Source organism: Mixophyes fleayi, chromosome 6 (assembly GCF_038048845.1).
Source record: "Mixophyes fleayi isolate aMixFle1 chromosome 6, aMixFle1.hap1, whole genome shotgun sequence".
Taxonomy (NCBI): domain Eukaryota; kingdom Metazoa; phylum Chordata; class Amphibia; order Anura; family Limnodynastidae; genus Mixophyes; species Mixophyes fleayi.
This window is the reverse complement of record NC_134407.1, coordinates 5,216,870-5,239,571: the sequence shown is the minus strand read 5'-3', so window position 1 is coordinate 5,239,571 and position 22,702 is coordinate 5,216,870. Positions and strand designations below refer to the sequence as shown.

Below are 22,702 nucleotides of genomic sequence, written 5' to 3'. Positions count from 1 at the left end.
TAAAATAAAAGGATATTATGTCATGTATTATAAGTCACCTTGGTGGCTCCTAATATCTTTATACTTTACAGTAGGCAGTAATTATTATCAATAACCCTGTATCACCTGGTCCACACTACAGAAATATAAGCACATCTGTTTGAAGAAGGTCACATACAATGTTTAGGTCAAGGTGAGACACCTATAGAGAGCTGCCATTTGCAGAGTAGAAAGCAAATCAATGCTAATACGCAGTTCATACAGAAAGTGCAAGGTTGAGCATAAGAAATATACATATGAATATATTGTACTATAGCTCGAGTACTTTCCATACATTTAGCATTTCTCACTTTCCATCTGACAGGTATTTGTGAGGAAAACCTGCCCAGTTTCTTTAGTGGGAATCGGGTGCTATTCTGCTGATGTGAAACGGTTTAAGCTCAAGTGTTTTCCCAGCAGCATCGGGGACCATTGTTTTAATGCCACTTTACAATCCCAAGGCCCTTCTTTTCATGTTCTCAGCACAAAGGCGTAGAACAGTTTACGCTACTGCTACTTATTCTGCTACTTTAGATCCTCAACACCTTGCACTAGAAAAAAAATATAGGGCATAGGAAGAAAGTGCTCAGCAGTGGCCAAGTTCTGACTCCTCTGCAAAGAAACCTGCAAAAAGATTTCCATCCCAAGGTTTGCAGAGCTCTTTCTGCAGAGTTTGTGTGAAGTCATTAATGTCTCTGCAGCCAGGGGGACAAGTGGCAGAGACTGCAGGGTAAACATCCTATAGGGGATGGCAGTGGGAGAAGGCTGCAGGGATTGGCAGCACACAAGAGTTGTATGCAAGGAGCACTTTGTGTATGTGTGTGAGTGTGTGTGTGAGTGTGCCAGTGGCTGTCAGACTTCCTGCTTGCAAGTTCCCACCCCACAGCAAGCACACTTCACAGGACCTGCCCCATCTGCCCTCCCCTTCCTCCTTCAGCACTTTGTAAAGTCTTCTATTCTTTGTGTACTTTTGTATTAATATTTCATTCCCAGCTGCCCCTGTCACCCTCTCCCCAGATCTCCCCCCCCCCCCCTCCTCTGTCCTCTGGTTGGATGGTCAATCTTTGCAATTTGCAGCCCCCCCTTCACTTGTTTCCTTTTTGCTGACATTTATTTTGTCCAACGTCAGCCGGGCTGGTCCCTCCCCCGTGCATGAAATTAAAGTTTTCTCTCCCCCTGTGTGTTTCTTTCCATGTCAATAATCCTGGATCCAGACTCTCCCCTCTCGGTGTCCCCCTCCCTCTCTCCTCTCCAGCTGTCAATCACAGCCGCCTTTGAACTGGATTCCTTCCAGTGTAACTTCAACTGACTCAATTCGGGCGAGCGGTGCTCTGTATAGGGCGCTCTCTTTATCTCACTATTGGCTTGGGGGGGCTGCCTTGATTTTTTGGGGGGGCATCTCCTGGACTTTGCCACGTAATTTTTTTTTTTGTTTGTTCTTCTTCTCTGATCCCTTTTTTTTTTTTTTTATTTCTTCTGGAAGGGGGAAAAAAAAAGGGGGGAGGGGGGCACTGCAAACCGGACTCCAGGAGCAACACCCCACCCCCACAAAGAGGGAGCCTTGCACACCCCGGTGCCCCTGCCTCCCCCCCTTTCCCCTACACCCCCCCCCAAAAAAATAATTTGCAAAGTTGACCTTGCAGGGGAAGCTGCCCCCCACTGAGGTGCAGGGACTGCGGCTGGAGCACCGAGAGCGGAGGGGAGAGAACTTTTTGGCAGGGGGGGGACTGCTGTGGGGTTTTGGTTTTTTCTTCTTTTCCATCTTTTTTTTTTCTTCCATTGCAAAACTGTTGCTTGGCTGGGAACGATCATGCCGCAGCTGAACGGGGGTGGAGGGGACGATCTGGGGGCGAACGATGAGATGATCTCCTTCAAAGACGAAGGGGAACAGGAGGAGAAGATCTCCGACCACGCATCGGCCGAGAGAGATCTGGCAGATGTCAAATCCTCGCTGGTCAACGAGTCCGAGACCCATCAGAACAGCTCGTCCGACTCGGAGGTGAGGGGGCCGGGAGGGGCTCTAAACTTGTCCCTGTCACTTCTTCTGCTCTCCCCCGATCCTTCCAGTGTCCCAGGGACTGTGCTGGAGATAATACAGAACCCAGTTACTGTGTGTTACTATGTTATATGTCTCATACTAGTGCAGGAGCGGAGTTATTTACTGCAGATCGTGGTCTGTTTTATTGTCTACAATCTCATGTCTTGCAAAACTTTGTATTCCTAGTATAGTATCCATTGCATTAAATTACTGAGCACAGTGTATAATATATTGCATTATATTAGTGTACACATTGTATAATATATTTCATTATATTAATGTACACATTGTATAATATATTGCATTATATTAGTGTACACATTGTATAATATATTGCATTATATTAGTGTACACATTGTATAATATATTGCAAGATATTAGTGTACACATTGTTTAATATATTGCAAGATATTAGTGTACACATTATTTAATATATTGCAAGATGTTAGTGTACACATTGTATAATATATTGCAAGATATTAGGGTACACTTTGTACAATATATTGCATTATATTAGTGTACACATTTTATAGTATATTGCATGATATTACTGTGCACAGTGTATGTTGCATGAGTTTATATTGCAAATTATATTGTATTTTGCATGAAAGTAGTTTGTGCACACTAATATCATGTGTTATAGAAAATTCTGTACAATCTATGATATATTGCATAGTATTAGTGTGCATATTATATTTGCATAACACATGATATTAGTGTGCATAGTATATTATATAACACATAATATTGGAGTTTGGATTTGCAGATTATACAAGAACACACATAGACTATTATTATATGTATAATGTATGTGTTTCGTATACTAATGTTTCCAGTTGTGTACATCAGTGGGTATATGTAGTTGTATATGACATTCTATATGTAGTTATTAATAATCTGTGTCCTGTGGCAGGCGGAGAGGAGGCCTGCACCCAGACCCGAGACCTTCCGGGACAAGAGCCGGGACAGCCTGGAGGAAGGTGGGTGCTACACAAGGGGGCGGGCAGGGCCACCGTGCCCTCTTTGTCACCCATTAACCCTTTCAGTGCCGCGCTGGTGGACTTTTAGCCCAAGTTAATGAAACTTTTGTGTCTTCTTGCCCCACCATGTTAGCTGCGAAGAGGCAGGATGGAGGAGGCCTGTTTAAGAGCCCGGCATACCCTGGATACCCATTTATCATGATCCCGGACCTCAGCAGCCCCTACCTGCCCAACGGGTCCCTGTCCCCAACCGCCCGCACAGTAAGTGTCCGTCACATCTGTCTGTAGTGCTGGCATTATAACTCTGTGCAGTGAGCATTGTCTGGTGTATTACTGGCACCTATATATTACTAATACAATATATGTGTCATATTGTCACCTTCTATAATACTGATATATTCTATAACATGCGGTCACTTATATACAGCTGCAGATGTATTATATATAAATATATAGTCATATATATATATTACCGCTTATATATATCACATATGATGCTCTGATATATATATACTACTCTTGGTTTGTGTGTGTATGTATATATATATGTATTACTGTTGATGTAATATAGATATATATAATTTCACACATATATATTACTGCATGTATCATATATAATACTCTCAGACATATACTACTATTGGTGTAATATAGATATACATATATACATACTTACACATATTACTGTATATATATCATCAACAATACTCTCAGGTATAACACTATCTGTGTAATATTGTAATATATATATATATATATATATATATATATATATATATATATATATATATATATATATATATATATATATATATACACACACACACACATACATACATATAATACTTTCAGATATATGCCACTATCAGTGTAATATAGAGAGAGATATATAATACTTTCACACATATATGTAACTGTATATATATATATATATATATATAATATATACGGTAATACTCTTGGATATGTACCACTATTGGTGTATTATATATGTAATACTGTCACATATGTTTTATTATAGATATATATATATAATACTCACCTATATATTGCTATAGATATATATATATATATATATATATATATATATATATATATATATATATATATATATATATATATGATACTGTCCTATAGAATGCAATATATCACTGTATGGAGTTATCTTGCCAGGCATCTCTCTGTCATATAGTTACTATATATATATATATATATATTATTATATGCTGTATGATATAATTCTCCAGCTCCTCTTAGTAGTTATTAGTTTGATAAATGAAAACCATTTAAAGTGTATTTAATGCTGGGACTTTGTAAGAACAATGAAGTTTTTTTTCTGTTTCCCTCTTCCTTCTGGGGCTGTCATTAGTTTGTTTACCTTTGTGCTGCTTCTGCCTCAGTAATCAGGACGGCAACTTTTGCTTTCTCTATGTAAATGCACTTTCCATTCATTAGAGGGTCTGGAAAGAGAGTTGGTTCTGCTCCTTGGTCGGCAAATTTCCTAATTTTTTAAAAATTTTATATGAGTAATCCCCTCGTTATGTGGGACCAGGCACAGCTTGTGCCAACACCACCCCCAAACACCCCATACTCTGGTTCAAAGTAAATAAGACAACATGCAATGGATTAATTTCTCTTGTCAATGGATTAAAATAATGTGTCATTCACTGATTGTCTGACGGGGAGACCTGTGTGTCTGTTTGTGTGGCTCTGTCTTGTGCACGGTATCCAGGAGTCTGATTGTCATCATCATCCGTCTTCTCCTCCCAACACAAACAAAATCCTGTTGTTTTTCTGTGCATGTGTTTGTACGAGTGTATATCGTGGGTTTATTCTGCATGTAGTCCCCCCTCCCCAAATATTTAATATATATGGATAAGCAGCTGATGGCTGAATACTAGCTGCATTCAGTGCTTGTCAGTCTGGTATGCCGTGACCCTGGGAACCGGCTGTGTGTTTTCACCTGGGTGACATTCCTGGAGTCACACTGACCTGCGTTGGCTCGCTGTGGGGAATTGGCAAGGCCCAATGTGCTTATTGAATTCAAATTGTTGGCGGATAGGACAGGAACCTTCTGCCTGTGCAGTGGACAGCGTTCCTAAAATGAAAAATTGACTGGAAACACTATGATTACATTTTTTAAAAAATGACCTATATGAGCCCTGTAAGGAGTAACGTGTGTGTTCACACATATAGATTTGCAAAATATGAAAAATATTAATATGTTATAGATGTTCAATCCATTAGCGAGCAAGCTCAATGTTGTAGTTTTGCTGTTTGCTATGTGTTTACTGTGTATTATGTGAAATTTATTTTGCACAGTGTTTTGGAGAATTGTCTGACATGTGATCTCCCCTAATACCCATTGAGTTATTTCTTTATATTGGAGAAAACAGGGTGTGTTTGTTCTACCTCTTCCCCCTAAATGTGTTAGTGTTAAACAATCCCAAACGCCCAGTCCCACTAAATAAACAGCTTATTTAATTGCATCATTAAAACTGTTTGTTTAGTGAATCCGGAGGTGACAACAGTCTCTATACTAGTTATACCAATCTTTACGTTATTTACTGAACAATTAATGTGACCTTTGAATTTTTCGTTTACACACGATCTGTCCAGAAACATTGATTCTTTATTTATATATCTCTTTCTTTGTAAGCAAAGTGGAAAATTATTGGATATCACCGTGACAGGCTCCCATGAATAATACATTATATAAGTATACCCGCGTAAATTGCGAGAGTCTTCGAAAGCCTTAGAGATTTAATTTGTCGTCCAGCGTTGCTGCTGCATCATGTTAATCTGCTGTACAGGGGGTAATATGACTCGGTGGCAGTAATGGGCTGAGATCCGGTGCTGAAAGCTGCTTATTTGAACCTCGGTTATTGACAAACGATTCCTAGAAATTATTCTTAAGATTTCTCTTAACCCACCAGAAACAAGGGTGAAAAAAACTAAGATTTAGTGTATCTGTTTTGCATTGTATTGTATTGTTGCTAGATAAATGGATCTCTGCTACTTTCTAGAATTACTTTTGCAGCCCCGGTATATAAATGTGTCATTAATATAGTCGTGCATTGTTTGCGCCACACTCTCCGCTTGATTTGTCATCTGTCAAATGTTTCTCCGGCTGTCCTACTTTTTTTTTTTGGTTCTTTAAAGACTCTCTCTTCTAAATCTTTGACAACAAAAGGCCTTGACACACTTTAAAGCTTTGCTACCTTAGCCTGCACCCCAGTAACAGTTCAGCTCCTAAGGGGTTAAGACATTTGCGGTTTCCTTCTCCGACCTCCCTGGGAAGTAATCGTTTAACCCATCAGCCCCAGGCCCCTCTCTCTCTTTCTCGCTCTCTCCGCAAAGTGTTTTTTAAACACTACTAGATGTGTGTGAACCCCCCCCCTCCTACCCCCTCTAATGCAACGTGACATTACTGTAATTACACAGATCATTACATTTTAAATGGAGAACAATTTCACGTTTATCAGAGTGCGATATAACAGGTGTCCCGCAACCTTCCTTCTTCCGTCCTAAAAACGAGGTGACACCCTGCAGGTTGGGGTGTTTTCATGTCTTTGGGCAGAGCTGTGTTTATTTTCGTGAAACTGGGGTGTTATTTTTTTGCTTTAAAATGTTTTTTTTGGTTTTTTTGTTTGACACAGTTTTGTACAAGACCCACAACATATATACAGCAACGATATCCTAGGAAATCCGAACGTCCCATCATTTTATTAATAGTTGTTTTTAGTGATAGATATAACGTTGCAGGTCTGGCAATTGTCACATGACTTAGCGGTCCCTGGTCTTTATCTTAATGCAGTGAGGGGGGGGATTAAACACCCATGTGTTTGCAAGACAAAAAATAAAAGCAGAACTAAGACAAAATAATGTGGTCTCTGACATCTGACACAGCAGGTCACTTAGTGCGACACCAATGTCATTTGTTTTCCACTTTTCAGTTGTTTCTCTATATCGAATCATTTCTTATTATTGTAGAAAGAATTAAAAGCTTTAAAATTCCAAATATAGATATTATGCTCTTACATGTTGTATTTGTATAGTTTCCATTTCCTCTCTGCATATATGTAGTAATGCCTATATGCATTATTTGTGTGTGTGTATGTATGTATATTTATATATATGTGTGTGTGTGTGTGTGTGTGTGTGTGTGTATGTATATATATATATATATATATTTATATATATATATATATATATATAATGTGTGTGTTTTTTTATCTAGTGTATACTATTTATAAATAATATTCTTTGACTGTTTCCTGCAGATTTTTAAATTCCCAGTTCTACTTTAAAGAAACCCAGTTGTAATATATTTATATTAATTTGTGCTACATGCAGTGACTTTTAGAACCGTTCATTCCTATAGATAGTGATAAGCAGAGAGGTAACAATGTGCAACTGTCGGCTTCTATTAATATTCTGTGCTTCTTAGCAATGCGGTCTGCACACAGGAGCTTGCAGTCTAATAGTACATTCACTGCTGGAGCACTAAATAAAACAAGTTTCCCGATACAACAGAGCAGAGAAAGTCCAGGTTCTTTTTTGAGATCACTTCTGTCTTTTTACTTGTATCTCAGCTGCAATCGGTACTTTTGTGTTTTAACTCTTATACCCGGTCATTTTAACCCAGAAAATACAGCTTAAAAAGCGGCTGCTTCCTCCACCCCGTATTTATGATGCAGTTTTGGTTTCCCCAACAAGCAGGTCTTGGTTGAATTCTCTCTCGTGGGTGCTACAAAAAAGTGTTTTAAGTTGCATGTAAGTGTTAAACAGTACGACACAGAAGTGGCAGTGGCAGATTGTCGTCTTGTACAGAGCATTTTCCCAGGGAATATTTGCAGCGTTGGTCTGAGCTGCGCTTCTAAAATAAAAGGTTAGATTTTGGGATATTTCCCCCCCTCTTTACGTTATGATTGTCTTACTATCCCCCTTCGCCATATAAAACCGTTAGGATGTTAGTTTATACTAAGACGTGAAGGTGGTAGAAGGGCGCTGGGTGGGGGGGTACAAGGAGTGAGCGGACGTGTGTTCCCCCAAAACAAAAGCAGTGTGAAGCCTGTGAAAGTGTTTGTCCACGGGCAGCAGCTCTGCGATCAGATTAGGAAAAGCCAACACAGGGAAATGACAGCTGTGAGTCTTTATCTGGACTGCGCTCTCTCCCCATAGCTCACATTCACAGGGCTCTCTCCCAGCTGTCCTGCAAGTTATGTGCAAGTTGCGTTATTGACAGTTCGCTATGAAGCGACCTGGTTTCAGGAGTGGGTTTTTTTTCTTGCTCAGGAAGATTGTTAATTAGAGGAACGGAACCCCCCCCCCCACATAATAGGATTTTTTGTTGCCTTTTGTCTCACCGTACCCCCTGTATTGTCATTGTGTGTTCAAATCTCACTCGAACTGCACTGCGGTATACGTTGGTGCCTTATGAATAAGGGCTAATGATTATGCATTCTCTAGAAAAGGTTTGATATATTGTGACCTTAATATCTGTTATTCTCAGGCCAATAATCTTATTGTCCATGATGAGCGAGGTTCCTACAATCAGTGTTTCAGATTATAAAAAGTTACTGTGATATCCAGGCTCGCTGATGAAACCTGTAATTTAGCTGATTGGTGGATGAGATGGTTAATTTTACAACTTGTGCCTTTAATAGGTCTGGTAAAACAAAATGGCCGGGGGGGGGTTCTGCTACAGGCCATAAATCCAGGGGGGTTTATTTACAGCCTATAACAGATATTTGACGCCACACGGCCCTTCAACTTGCAGGTTTTGCAGGAGTGTCTCCAGTTTCTGTCCAGTAATTATGAGTTTATTTAAATACTAAAAGCACCACACGCCTGCGTCTGAAAGATAACCTTTGTCTTAAATCCTTATTAAAAATAACATTGCAATTGATCTGTCGCCAAAATGACATTTTTACAACGATTTCCAGTGCATTAATGTCATTTATCTAGAGATCTGTTATATAAAAAGTGGGAAAGCCTGGGATTGAGTCGTATGGACACGGTCGTGGGAAATATCCAGGTCTGCACAACGTAGGGTATTCCTGTAGTGAAGCAAATCTAATGCACAGAAAGCATTATACCCATTATATCACCGAGGCGTTACATGATTTCATGTCCTCAATCCAAGAAGTTCAGGATGATCATTGCTAATTAGTGGTGTCCATTGTAGATTGCACGAGTCCTCCTATTTATCACATGTAATATTCTAGTCCCGTTTTCTAGATTTAATTATCGTTTAACTCTTTATAATCTATCAAAAATAACCTAATTTTTTTTCTACCTTTTTTTTTGTTTTGTTTCTTTTTGTTTTTTCCAATAATCTGTTGACTGACTCAGAGAGGTGGTGACAATACATTACTTTGTGGACTATCGTTCTATATTACTGCATTACGCTAATATGTTTGCAGATCCTATGTAACTATCAGTAGCAGCCACACAACGTGCATCGCCTGGTTCTCTCCAGCCTGTTATCCCGTGATTTACAATTCCCAGTTTATTCATATGATGTCTGTGTGTCGTTCGTTAGCCCTTGTGAAAAAGTTGCAATAGTGCTTAATGCAAACGTTTTTTTGGCCATTTGACTACATGAAGCCTGAGATGTTTTATCAGTATCAGAAAAGTGTCATCGGTTAAAAAAATAAAATAAAAAAATGTTGAACTTTTATTTCAACCTAGTTCTCAGCTCCATCACTGTTTGATATATTTTCCTCGCAAGCTTCATACTTAAAGTAACACTCTAGAATCCACCTGGTCACATGTAAATATTGGTGACAATTTACACGGAGAGGAGAGAAATGTTGGTTCGTGTGTTGTGCGGAGGTGACCGTTGCATTGTGGGTATATGTGTGTGTAATATATATATATAATATGTGTATAATTATATGTATATTTTTTTTTACTTGGTGATGACATTTTGTGTAAAACTCTTAAACAGGCAATTGTTAAATTTTCATGTGTGTTTCCCCCACATCCGGCTCCAGTCAGGGATTAGGCCCTGGCGCCCGCTTTTACGTCAGAACGCCTTCAGTGGCCTCCTCGTGGCCTGCTGTCAGTAATATGAATGCCATGCCTTGTAGGGATTTATAGTGTTTAATTGGTGTGAGCTGTGAATGACCATTGGGTTGCCACACTGGAGTAATGTTCACTGAGAGAAAAAGCTTGTTTGCGAACAATAAATCACTCGCATATTTGTGCAGTGATTCAAATGGAGCCCAGGCCTCTCCCATCTCAACATGTGGTAAATTGTAATGTCAATGACTTGCAGATGCACAAAGCAGGCAGACTATGAACACCCATTAAATGAAGGACTATTAGTGACTATTTACTGAGGCAATAACACAATTTATGCCCACTGAACCAAAACGTATATGTATGTGCATAAATAATTTATTTAGTTTGCAGCCCCAACTTTTACATAATTTCAGTAAATGCAATCATAGAGGTCTGTGGGGGTAACATTGAAATATTAGTAGAGGTCATTATTGTCACTTAATTAATTGTGAGTGATATTACGAGACAATAAGTCAAAACACGAGCGATTATTTCACCCACATTACAGAGCACAGCGGTTGGTTGTTAGACTTTAATCGTACAAAAACACCAGATCAGTCACCTTAACTTTGGGAGAAAATTTTCCCACTAACTCCAATCAGATTGTAAATATTTTTTTGCCGCGTACTTTTGATTGTATTCGACCCATTGTCATCCGCACATTCGCTGGTTGTGTAGCAGTTCAGTAAGAAACAATCAAATTGAATAATTGGATTGTGACCTGCCCAGCTTTAATGTTATCATTGGAGATCTAAATGAGGATGTTCTCTACATTTATAGAACAAGGATTGAATGAATAAACACCCTTATTAAAGTGTATCCGTCTTATCATTCTGTCATGAATTTCTCTGTATTATTTTACTTGATAAACAGTCTTCAGTGGAAAACTACTAGTGAAAAGGTTGATTTGCTTATTAAGAAGCTGCAATGGATTATTTGTCTGTATTTTCTATTATAGTGCAGAAAAATTATCCTTTTTGGAGTAATACTCCCCCCTCTATATTAAATATTGTATATTACCACCGTAAAAATATATTCCTAATGTTGGCCTTATCTGCACACTTAATACACTTTGGTGTTGGCAGTTTTGTCTTGTCTGACGATATATTCCACTCTGCGATGGCTGTGGGGTACGCGTTATATAATGGGCCAGGAAACTTTGTGTTTTCCGGATATATTTAATTCCGCCGTTTTAATACTTCATAATTTAGACATCTTGTGTTAGCGTCTGACGGATCGTGCGGTGGGTTCTCCCACCTGTAGCTCAGCTGACGGTCGGTGGCTTCTACCTGGGCTGATTTGGGCTTATTGGGCTCTGGGTAACAGTTAGCCACTCAGAGTCTGCAGCGACACATTTCGTGGTAGATCTGTCCGTACAACGTCACTAACCGGCCAGGCTACAGTCTGTGATTAATTTGTGTGTTCATTCCCTAGAGCTCAAATAATTTCTGTAATATTTATCTTTTTTAACTAAAGGTTCTTTTATCAACTTACTTGAAAGATCTGTTCTTTTCATAATGCTATTTCTCTATGTAATTTATTTTATATATAGAAATAACTGCTTCAGGAAATGCTAAAAATAATACTTTTTGTGAATGGATGCCCTATTACAATGAACAGGTAGATATTAATTATCAAAATGTCCTATCTAACATCCCATTGGGCCCTGTTAATATCTGTATCATACAAAACTCTAATGCTTATTACTAATATTCAGGGGGAGGTAGAGATTTTTTTATTTCTCTCTTATTTCCACACATATTTTACATTTAGACAATGACAGAAATAAATGTGTTCCAAGTCTGTGGAGTATATTTACTAAACTGCGGGTTTGGAAAAGTAGAGATGTTGCCTATAGCAACCATTCAGATTCTAGCTGTCATTTGCTTAGTACATTCTACAAAATGACAGCTAGAATCTGATTGGTTGCTATAGGCAACATCTAGTAAATATTCCCCTGTGACTTGAAATGGAAGTTGCTTCATGTGAACTCTGTACTGGTAACGTTCACAAACATATATGTAAATGTTTTTTATTGTCAGAACTGAAGATATGAGGTAAGAGGAGGCCTTTCTGCATGTGCACATCTGACTTCCTGTATGTAAGGCTGTGGGGGGGCTTCTCCAAAATGGCCGATTACAGAGGACAGTAGTTTGTAGTGAAATGGATATCGGGTTAAATACAATATCCTACCTAACTGCTCTCCTGGTATTACATATATCTCTGTAATTATTACATTATTACGTTACATTTTGTATAAGTTTGTGTTTTAGGTTTAGTAGCCCCTTACATAGTGTATTGTCTCCTGGTTCACATCGCCTGATACTTCTGCGTTTTACAGTAATAGAGACCTCTACCAGGACTGTCCTCTCCACAGCCAACCTAGTTAAAGGGGAACTCTACCCCACAGTTGGTAATTGTTGGAGTTATGAAATATTTACCTGTTTCCAGTATTGTTCATCCCTGTGTTTTGCAAACCCCTCTCACGGGATCTGTCAGATCGCTCCGCGGTCGCGCCTGTCTAAACTGTACGGCGCAGCATACGTGACATAATTGTATAATAACACGTTTCAATATTAAAGTGATACCACAGGTAATAGGCATCTGTATTTTACGATCTAACCATCCTAGTATAGAGGAAATGCATGTATGTACACATACGTGTGTGCATGCATACATACATACATACATACATACATACATACATACATACATAGATAGATAGATAGATAGATATAGATATATATATATATATATATATATATATATATATATATATATATATATATATATATATATATATATACACAAACATACAGCGGCTTCATGCTCACAGATAGTTTAAAAATAAGTAACCTGTACTTTGTCTTACTGTACCATTACACTGACGTTCACTTTAACTGTTGAGAACAATTGGTGTATAGTGAATTATCGGGATGTGACAACACACAATTGCATAGAGGGCTAATAATTGAGTTTTGACAAACCATCATCTGCTTTCTGTCTTTATTTCAGTTCTTACACATATTATATTGTATGGAAGTGACTAACGTGATTTCAGGCACCATCTGGAACGTGCCACCCAGTGCCTGGGAAATTCTACTCTTTTGGCCTAAAATCTCTGATTTCCATGTATAATTGCTAAAGTTTGCTCTATTGCTGTGTTGTGCTCCATGTTTGTGTACGAGTGTCCCCATAAAAGTGTGTGTATAAAGTCATATATATTTATTACCAAAGTAATTCCCATATTCTATCAAAGTTGCACAGATGTTATATAGGCGTTGAGACTTTTGGTCATTGTATAAATGATAATCCATAAATAGCAGCAGCTCCCAATCGAGTTTTAGTCAAACAATTAGGGAAATGTCGTAGTGTTGGTGTTGTAGTTTTCCTGTACGTAGTGTTTAGAGAGTGGTGACGTTTAGAGTTTGTGTTATGCTGTATTTTGTGTATTGTGGAACTATATAGGGAATCGATCTTCTAAAAGTCTATAAATGTTAGACGCATCTGGCTGTTTTGGGTTGATCTAATACTGAACAAAACTCCAATGGCTGCTCTGGGCAATAACACCCTGCAACATCTGCGGTGATATTGGTCTGATATCGCAGAGTGCGTTTGGCCGAAAAGAGCCCCAAGCCTCTCAATAATCTGAAGCGGACTTTAGATGACCTCGGATGACCTCTATGGCCCTTATGATCCAGAGGAGGTCGGGATCCTAGATCTGGGTCTTCCACTGTTATCCGTGTCTGATTCCACAGAGTTTTAGTCAGTTTTATTTTATTTAAGAAGTTGTCATTTTTATTATGATTTGTGCCGTTAATATTTATCATTTAATATCAGCGATTGTCTCATAGATGGGATATCGTCAGCTTTCTTTAACCCAGCTGGGCTTTGTAACTTTAAAACTGTGCAATGCCATATGTTCTGCTTTATTTGTGTGTTTATTTCAGTTTAGGGTAAAGAGTTCACGACTGCTAGTTTATAATTTCAGATGGCTCTAGAATTGAAACAATCTGTACGTTCGTTTTGGTGGTGACATAAGTTTCTTTGGTTGTGGCAATTCTGAAATTAATTTCACTGAGGGAGAAACCTAAACCACAGGGAGGGGATCTGTGTACACCCCTTCCGCCGCCACAACGGTGCCATAGCTGGGACATTAGGTTGGCCACTTTAATATTAAAGAACTCCGCAAGTCCCTCAGGAATATACTTAAATATAAATATCTGGCTTGTGCCGCGTGAGCACAGGGAAGCGCACCTGGCTTATGCCGTGGAAGCACAGGGAAGCGCGCCTGGCTTATGCCGTGGAAGCACAGGGAAGCGCGCCTGGCTTGCGCCGCGGGAGTACAGGGAAGCGCGCCTGGTTTGCGCCGCGGGGGCACAAGGAAGCGCGCCTGGCTTGTGTCGCGGGAGCACAGGGAAGCGCGCCTGGCTTGCGCCGCAGGAGCACAGGGAAGCGCGCCTACCTTGCGCCGCGTCTATATTGCCCGACTCTGATGCACTAAATAGTTAATAGAAAACGTTACCAAACATTCAACCACTTCCTACTTTGCTTTTAATGAGGAAGCATTACTTATATTGAAGAAAGACGAAATACTCTGGGAAACCACAAGTATATTATTTCGGCAGTGTTGAAACAAAAGACTTATTTTGTGACTTATTTCTATACAGCCTGGGAAAATTCTTTCTGTCCTGATAGACCACGTGAGCAGTTCCTGTTGCTGCTTCTTGTAGGATCATCATTGTTGTTGGTTTATAGAGCACCAAAATCTTGTGAGACAACGTATTAAAGAGCTGATCGAATTAAAGGGACAAATCAAAATCGTTTGCGATTCCTTTTAATGTTTAAACACTTGTGAACAGGATAGGGTTACAGTATATAGATCATTACATGTTGAACCAAAGTCTATTTTTGCAGTTTTATTGCTGGCATATAAACCTTGTGAGTCACCCTAATTCTTCTCCCTGTGCTGCAAACACTAGGCCTTACCGGATAGTCTTGTCTGTAACCTAGATATCGTCAGGTGAGGTGCGAGGTGACTTGTGCAAGGCTCTAATAGAGACACAGTGCAGCTGACATCATAGGAGGGGAAACAATTACTAGATATTTCATTTTGGTAATATCATAACACGTTACTATTTACAGTACGTTACTCTGCATTTAAAAGTATATATTATTTAAAATATCTTTTTCATCAGAGTCGTTTTTTACAAATCACCAGCATCCAAATAAAGGTCGCCGTAATGATATTTCAGATAAGTCTGTGATTTCGGGGGAGCGCAGACCTCTGTGCGCACCAGACTTCCTGTCTGTAGCTGTGTTTAGGAGCTCTGTTGGCTGTTATCCTGTTAGTAACATAAAACGTAAGGACTGTGACAGTATAGGAACACATGTAAGTTACAAGAGGAGATATTATATATGGGATGTTTATTGTCCCTTTTAATGACCTCTGTAAGAAAATGGTTTATAATGAGAGAGAGAGTCAGGATTAGAGGTCCCTTCTGAATTGTTTAATACTGTTTAATACTGCGCCAATTGTTACTGCAAGATTGTGAGATTGCATGACCATACATGGTGGTCGTTCCATATTACTGTGGGGACCTGTCATTTGGTTACACTAATGATTTTTTATTCTTCATATTTCTATTTTTTTAACTGCAGTTTATAATCCTCATCATCACCATTTATTTATATAGCGCCACTAATTCCGCAGCGCTGTACAGAGAACTCATTCACATCAGTCCCTGCCCCATTGGAGCTTACAGTCTACATTCCCTAACATACACACAGACAGATAGACTAGGGTCAATTTGTTAGCAGCCAATTAACCTACCAGTATGTTTTTGGAGTGTGGGAGGAAACCGGAGCACCAGGAGGAAACCCATGCAAACACAGGGAGAACATACAAACTCCACACAGATAAGGCCATGGTCGGGGATTGAACCCATGACCCCAATGCTGTTCATTTAATATTATGGGTTTGGAGCTCATAGAGAAGTGTACTTTGTAAGTAAGTGCCGGTATTGATTAGTGAGTGAGGGAGTCTGCCTTATAGAACTGAATTCATAAGTGGTAGATTTACTAAAGCTTCTAAAAAAAATGGAGATGTTGCCCATAGAGCAACCAATCAGCGTGTAGCTCTCATTTTCTGGAATGTACTAGATAAATGATAGCTAGAATCTGATTGGCTGCTATGGTGTAATCCTCTTTAGTGCACCTATCCACGTGCGAGAGAAGAATATCCCGCGGTGAATATAACTACGATAATACAGCCGCCAACCGTAAACACCGGGATAAGAATTAAAGTAGATCTGTTGTCCCGACATAAAACTGTATAGTTGTGTTTTAAAACTTGTTATAAAGTTCTGTGTGATAATACAGAAAATGCTGTAATAACCCTCCAGAAAGCTACAGCGGCAGCCGCCATCTTTATTTATCTTCTCTTATCTGCATACCGAGGCCTCCGGCATTATACAGGAAACGGGTGCATCGGGAGTAGTATTCAGCGGCCCCACGTAAAAAGACTTTAGCCCAAAAAAGGCTTGGGATTGGCTATGTTCAAAATGTTTCATATATTTTTAAATTACTTATATTGGACTTTCACTGTAGTTATGTTGCCCTTCTAGTGGTAAATGGTCATGCGGGTATATATGAAACATTAGTGTAAAATATGTATATATATATATACAACGCGTTTCTCCTCTGCATGGTGAAAGTTGTGGATTTGGTTTTGAATTCTGACTATTTTACCTCTGTTGTACCAGGAGACATTGTGAGATCTGTTTCTGTGTAATTAGCAGATCTTCGTTTTGTTCTGTGTGTTTTTTTTTTTTTTTAAATCTTTTTGAAAAGATGCGATTTAAAAAATGTAATCAGTTTGAATCCAATATGTTTGTAAATTACTTATTGCGGACTAACGAAGAGAACCGATAAATGCTTCAGTGGAAAGACGATGAAACGGTGTTTCTGGGTAATACATAGGAAAGTTTTTCCTGATTATTTGCTCACTAGGTGGCGCAGTTGTATTGATGTTTCCTTATAGATGATATTACATTTTACCTGCCAAGAGTTCTCCATATGGCATCTCCCACTCTCTCTCTACAGAGAGTATTATCAGCTTATACTGATTATCCGCCACTGTTTGGTGCAATCTCCAATAATCCTTCACAGTTAGGCTGGTAAATCTGCCCAGCTCACCCTATGGTCCGGTGTAGGGTGACTCTAGGGCACTGCCCTCATTTACGTGATGCACTTAGTGTATTATCAAATGTTCCCCTTAAATACATGTGAACGTCTATGGCCTGATATGTATTTTATTTCCTAGGACATGGATAGGCTCAATAGACTGCAGTATGGCTGCCCATAGTGCGCTGTCTGTAAGAGACATTATAATTTACAGAGCGGCCCTTGTGTGTGCTAATGCATTGTGCAGGTGCAGGTTATAGTGAGAAGGACATTATATTATGTAAGGGATTTGAATACCTCTGATTATACCACAGAAGGTGCATCCAACAAGTGACATTAACTTTGCTCCAGACAAGGTGCCGAGTTTTGGGACCACTTTCAGTATTTTCCTGGGGGGGGAGGGGGGTGTCATAGAGTAACCATTACACAACGCAGCCCTTCCTCTCACAATGGGGGACTATTTCCCCGTTCTGGGCATGAAATGCTGTAGTAATTACCCATGACATTTTTTTTTATTGTTACACTGAATGTGTTTGTCAAGAGACATAGAACACAACAGGTGTCCATTCACATTTTAATTGACGACATGGGATCCTGGGGGTTTGTCTTTCCTGGGAATAGCGTAGAGAGGAAACTTGGGAGAACTTTGCCGTGAACTTTGACTCCGTGTGGAAGACCTTGGACTGAAAACAAGAAATCCGCAGACGTCGTTTCTGCATCTCAAAAAAGATAATTGTGGCTGGACCAAAACCAGGAGGGAAACGTGTACTAATACTTGTGCCTGATTCATTAAGGAAGGTAAGGCAAAAAAGGAGTAAGTTTTCTCCTGGACAAACCATGTTACAATGCAAGGGGAGCAAATTAGTTTGTTATTTTGCACATAAAATAAATATTGGCTGTATTTGCATGTAGCACACAAATACCTGATAGCTTTATTTATTCACGGAAATTTAAAGTTGATCTAGGACATGTCCTACCCCAATTAAAAATCTGTCCCCACATTTTAAATGTACCCCCCCCCCCCCCTCTAATGCAACATGGTTTTGCCCAGGTGTAAAGTTACTCTTTTTTTTTTTGCTTTACTTTCCTTAATGACTCTTCTATTTTTTTAATTGGTCACCTCACATGTTAGTACTATGAAATAGGATAGGTCATAATTTTTTCTTTGCAATACCTTTTTGTTAACCATTTTATTTTTCTTATAACTTTGTTTGTTATTTATTTACCTTTTATTGGTCGGTGTATATAATTTGCCTCGTGGACAAAATTTCTGAAAAATTGTTAGAAAGTTTGATGGGCCTTTCCAGGTAATAAACGCTGACTTCAATATAAAAGTATCCCTGTTGTAGCCTACAAATGTACTACAATGAAAAACAAAACACAAAAAAACAAATGAACAAAAAATAAATAATTCAAATGACACGGTTTTCAGTTTAGTTTTTTTTTAAAGCAGATTTTTCACTGTAGAGGTTTGTTACATTCAGCCATGCCAGGGTCCTGACCATCTGAGCGGGGTTGTTCCAATATGAAATGTACGGCTCGCAGAGTCTGCGTTTTCCTGTATGATGGCGCCATTTCTCTTGCAGTATAACAAGACTCCCGTTTACATTGAGCTGCAGGAGGGATGTTGTTAAAGTCCCACCATTGTCCTCTATAAATTCGTTGTATCGTCCTTTCCAATAGTTTGTACCGGTCCGGTCATTGCTCCCCTCATTCCTTAAACCTCCTACACCCAATACATAACGTCGGGTCTGTACACTGTTCCGCTACCTGTACTAGGGTTAATTTACTGCTGGTGTTTTATTCTGACATGTTTACTTTCAATGCAGCTGACCAGGCTGATATTACAAGGCAGGAGCATACGTCCTATTTATAAGTAGTGTTTATTCTAAGGCTGCTACTCTGTTATCCATTCAGAGATTCCCGTGGAGTCAGGACCTCCATAGATCATTGACATGATGTGGTATTGACAGGGTTAATCCTAAATGGGAGAGAGTTAACTGTTTGTGGTGCATTATAAGGTAAAACATCAGCTGTAGGTAAAGGAGGCCCCATGTGTGTGTTAGTCTGGGACCTGAGCGCACAACTTATATACTAGCGTTTCAGTTATTCATATTTCATGTATAATCACCTTACTATGACCTCAACTACATCAAGATAGATGATGTGGGAGAGTATTATATACTAGTATAACATTTATCTCCCATGCACAACGCCTATATCATTTACAATATGTTCGTTATACACACTTAGGATATAAGCCTTTGGGGTGGACGATATCTATACGATTGGTTGTATGCTGGGTCATGTTACATGTTGTATGAATCCTTAGCACCTCCACTATCTATCATCATCATCACCATTTATTTATATAGCACCACTAATTCCGCAGCGCTGTACAGAGAACTCATTCACATCAGTCCCTGCTCCATTGGAGCTTACAGTCTAAATTCCCTAACATACACACACACACAGACACACACACATACACACACACAGACACAGACTAGGGTCAATTTTGATAGCAGCCAATTAACCTACTAGTATGTTTTTGGAGTGTGGGAGGAAACCGGAGCATCAGGAGGAAACCGACGCAAATACGGGGAGAACATTCAAACTCCTCACAGATAAGGCCATGGTCGGGAATTGAAATCATGACCCCAGTGCTGTGAGGCAGAAGTGCTAACCACTGAGCCACCGTGCTGCCCTTATCTATTATTATTATTATTATTAATATCATTATTATCATTATTATCTATTATTTATAAGTTGCCTCAAAAGTTCCGCAGCTGCGTCCATGAAGTTTATCCATTAATCACTAATTCGGTGTATGAGGCATATTGGCATCACCGAATATTCCCCATTTTCTCAGGACCAATACAGTTCTCCAGGACGGGACTGTATTATAGAAGGGAATACAGAGATTTTAAACCCATTTTTATTGGTTTATTTTGAAAAACTGATACTGTATGGAATTTAGTATTTTTATAATCTTTTTATGTGTAAGTATTGCACTTTTTTACTGATGGCTAAAAACTGCTATGTTGTGCCCTTGGCCAAATCTTTAACAGCTAGGGGGGTATTCAATTGTTGCCGTTAACGCGCTAAAACAAAAAAAAACGAGCGCTCTAAAAATATTAGCGTTAATACGGTAATTACTCGCTAAATTTCATCTCGCTGCGAGATGAAATTCAGCGAGTAAACTACTGTATTAACGGTATTTACGCGCATATTACCGTATTAACGCTAATATTTTTAGAGCGCTCGTTTTTTTTTTGTTTTAGCGCGTTAAAAGCAACACTTGAATACTACCCCTAGTGTTAACCTTTTACTTGCTGGATAGCAGTGTATTAACCCTTTGCTGAATTACAGTGTTTGGGATTGTGAAATGATTGTGATGATCTGGAGTGTGGTCACACAAGAGTTTTTAACTCCGCAGAAAGTTGGGAATCCAACGTGACTTGTTCCTCCTGGCAGGAAAAACGCTGTGTGAAAAATTCCTTCATAGGATACAAGTCGCTCAGCTGCTGTTTAATCGCTCGTGTGACAAGTGCAGGAGAAGTAACATAGAATTCTACGGAGCACTTCTCTGCCCGAGCTGTGTATAAAGTAGCCTTAAACGCTGCTTGAGCTTTCTCAACACCTCCCTGGGGCAGGAAATCTGCTCTGTGTGACACCCATGAGGCAAAACACATTCTCAGTAGGACACTGTGTTTAATAAAACCAACGACAAAAGAGAGTCTGTAGCACAAAACACAGCTTGTGTGACACCAGCCTAAATTTATAGAGTATGTACAGGGGTGGGGATTCTATTCTTAGTACAAATGTGGTATAAACCCCCACTGTTACTACTGTGATTTGCTGAGACCTTTATATGTGTGGACATTACACTAGGTCTGACCTGTCTAAGGGTTCTTTTCTCATAAAGGGAGAAAGAAGATTGAGCCCCCTATGGAGACTAGAGAGTGACCGTTAGATGCCCAGACATTGCTGGAGACTCAGTTTGGATTGTCCTCTCCTCTTCTCCTTGAACACGTTTCTTTGGATCTCTGTTTCGCAGACAGCAAATATAGATTGTAAGCTCATTAGGGCAGTAAAGGAGTCCTTGGCATTCTATACAGTTGTGTGTTATTGTACGTGCTATATAAAAGATAAAAGTAAAATAGACCAGATGGAAAATATATTTTGCAAAAGAGGGGAAAAATTTTTGGGGGGAGCAAATTTTTTGTTTTCATGTTGTTTTTGGAATTAATGCTTCAGAAATGTATAGTTGGTTGACACATTTTCTTTATCACAATGCTACAAATTAAAAAGATTGAAAAAGATAAAAAAAAAAAAAAAGATTCTATTGTTCAGTAACTTATTCAGCATTGTGACTCTCCAAGTTGTACTTAGAATGTCTCTCTTGATTGACATCATTTTTAAGAGGATCTGGCCTGCATCCAAGCTGACATCTGTACCGTCCGCTCCATGGGAATCTCGGACAACAATGCTGAAGTTGACCTGTCACCAACACACAAGGACTCCTTCCGTTTCAGTAGTCAGCGACCTCACAGACACATTAACTGCTATGAAGTGTTGGTTCCTGGTGTTCCCAGGACCACTGATTCAGCTTTCAAAATGGCTGCCCCCATGGGGTGTAGATGACGGGTCCACTTAATGCAATGAAATCATAATGACCATCCAGTATTTTTATGTATATGTTGTCAGTTTCTCTTCAGAACAAACTAAGACTCTACTTTTAATGGTCATTTTGGGTATTTTTGCAGCCGTGTTGTCAATTCTGCTTGACAATTTTTGAAGGCTGAACCAATATTCATCCTATATATTCACTTTCACTCTAGTCTGTGGTTATTAACAAGGTACAAATGTGCAGTAACCCTATAGCGACCAGCTAAACGTTTTACTTTTACATTGTGACTTGCAGTAGATCAATGACGGCAAATATCTGGTTGGTGACGTTTAATGGAGATTCTGGTTCCTCTATCGTGTTCAGAAGATTCTGCAGTATCCTGTTATATAACAGTATAGATTACGGCTTCTATCGTTCTGTAGTATAAAGGGTTCTACCCTGTGGAACGTTTGGTCAATATGTAAAAGTCCTATGACAGGGAATTAAAGTGTTCTCTTCCATTCATGGTCGTACATCATCCCACATAGAGAGCCGGACTTCTCTGCATGTATAATATGTAACAACTTAGTGGGAGCTTCTGGTGACACATTGTTGCCTGTTTAGTATTTACAATGACCAAATGCCTGGCTGAGGCTTCTATGAAATAGCGGTTATATAAGTTTAAACCTAGTTTTGTCCTTCTGTTGGGAGGAACTAGTGTAAGGAATCTGTCCTGTTTTATTTTGCAGAGGGTTATTATTGCTTCATGAGTCTCCCCGAGCCGCCCTCGGGGCATTT

General features: G+C 39.3%; 1 protein-coding gene across 32 annotated transcripts in view; it reads left to right on the top strand.

Moving 5' to 3' along the window:
• Window positions 1-1,072: 1,072 nt before the first annotated feature.
• TCF7L2 (transcription factor 7 like 2) overlaps window positions 1,073-22,702 on the top strand; it is a 141,608-nt gene continuing 119,978 nt past the window's right edge. For 5 of the 32 annotated variants that reach the window (XM_075215673.1, XM_075215666.1, XM_075215658.1 and 2 more), the window contains exons 1-3: window positions 1,081-2,017; window positions 2,970-3,036; window positions 3,170-3,297. In XM_075215673.1, coding sequence (XP_075071774.1) covers window positions 1,829-2,017; window positions 2,970-3,036; window positions 3,170-3,297 — 384 coding nt within the window. In that variant the 5' untranslated portion in view covers window positions 1,081-1,828. Of the gene's footprint in view, window positions 2,018-2,969; window positions 3,037-3,169; window positions 3,298-22,702 lie in introns of all 32 variants that reach the window. The other 27 variants (XM_075215686.1, XM_075215679.1, XM_075215677.1 and 24 more) reach the window with 13 other exon arrangements.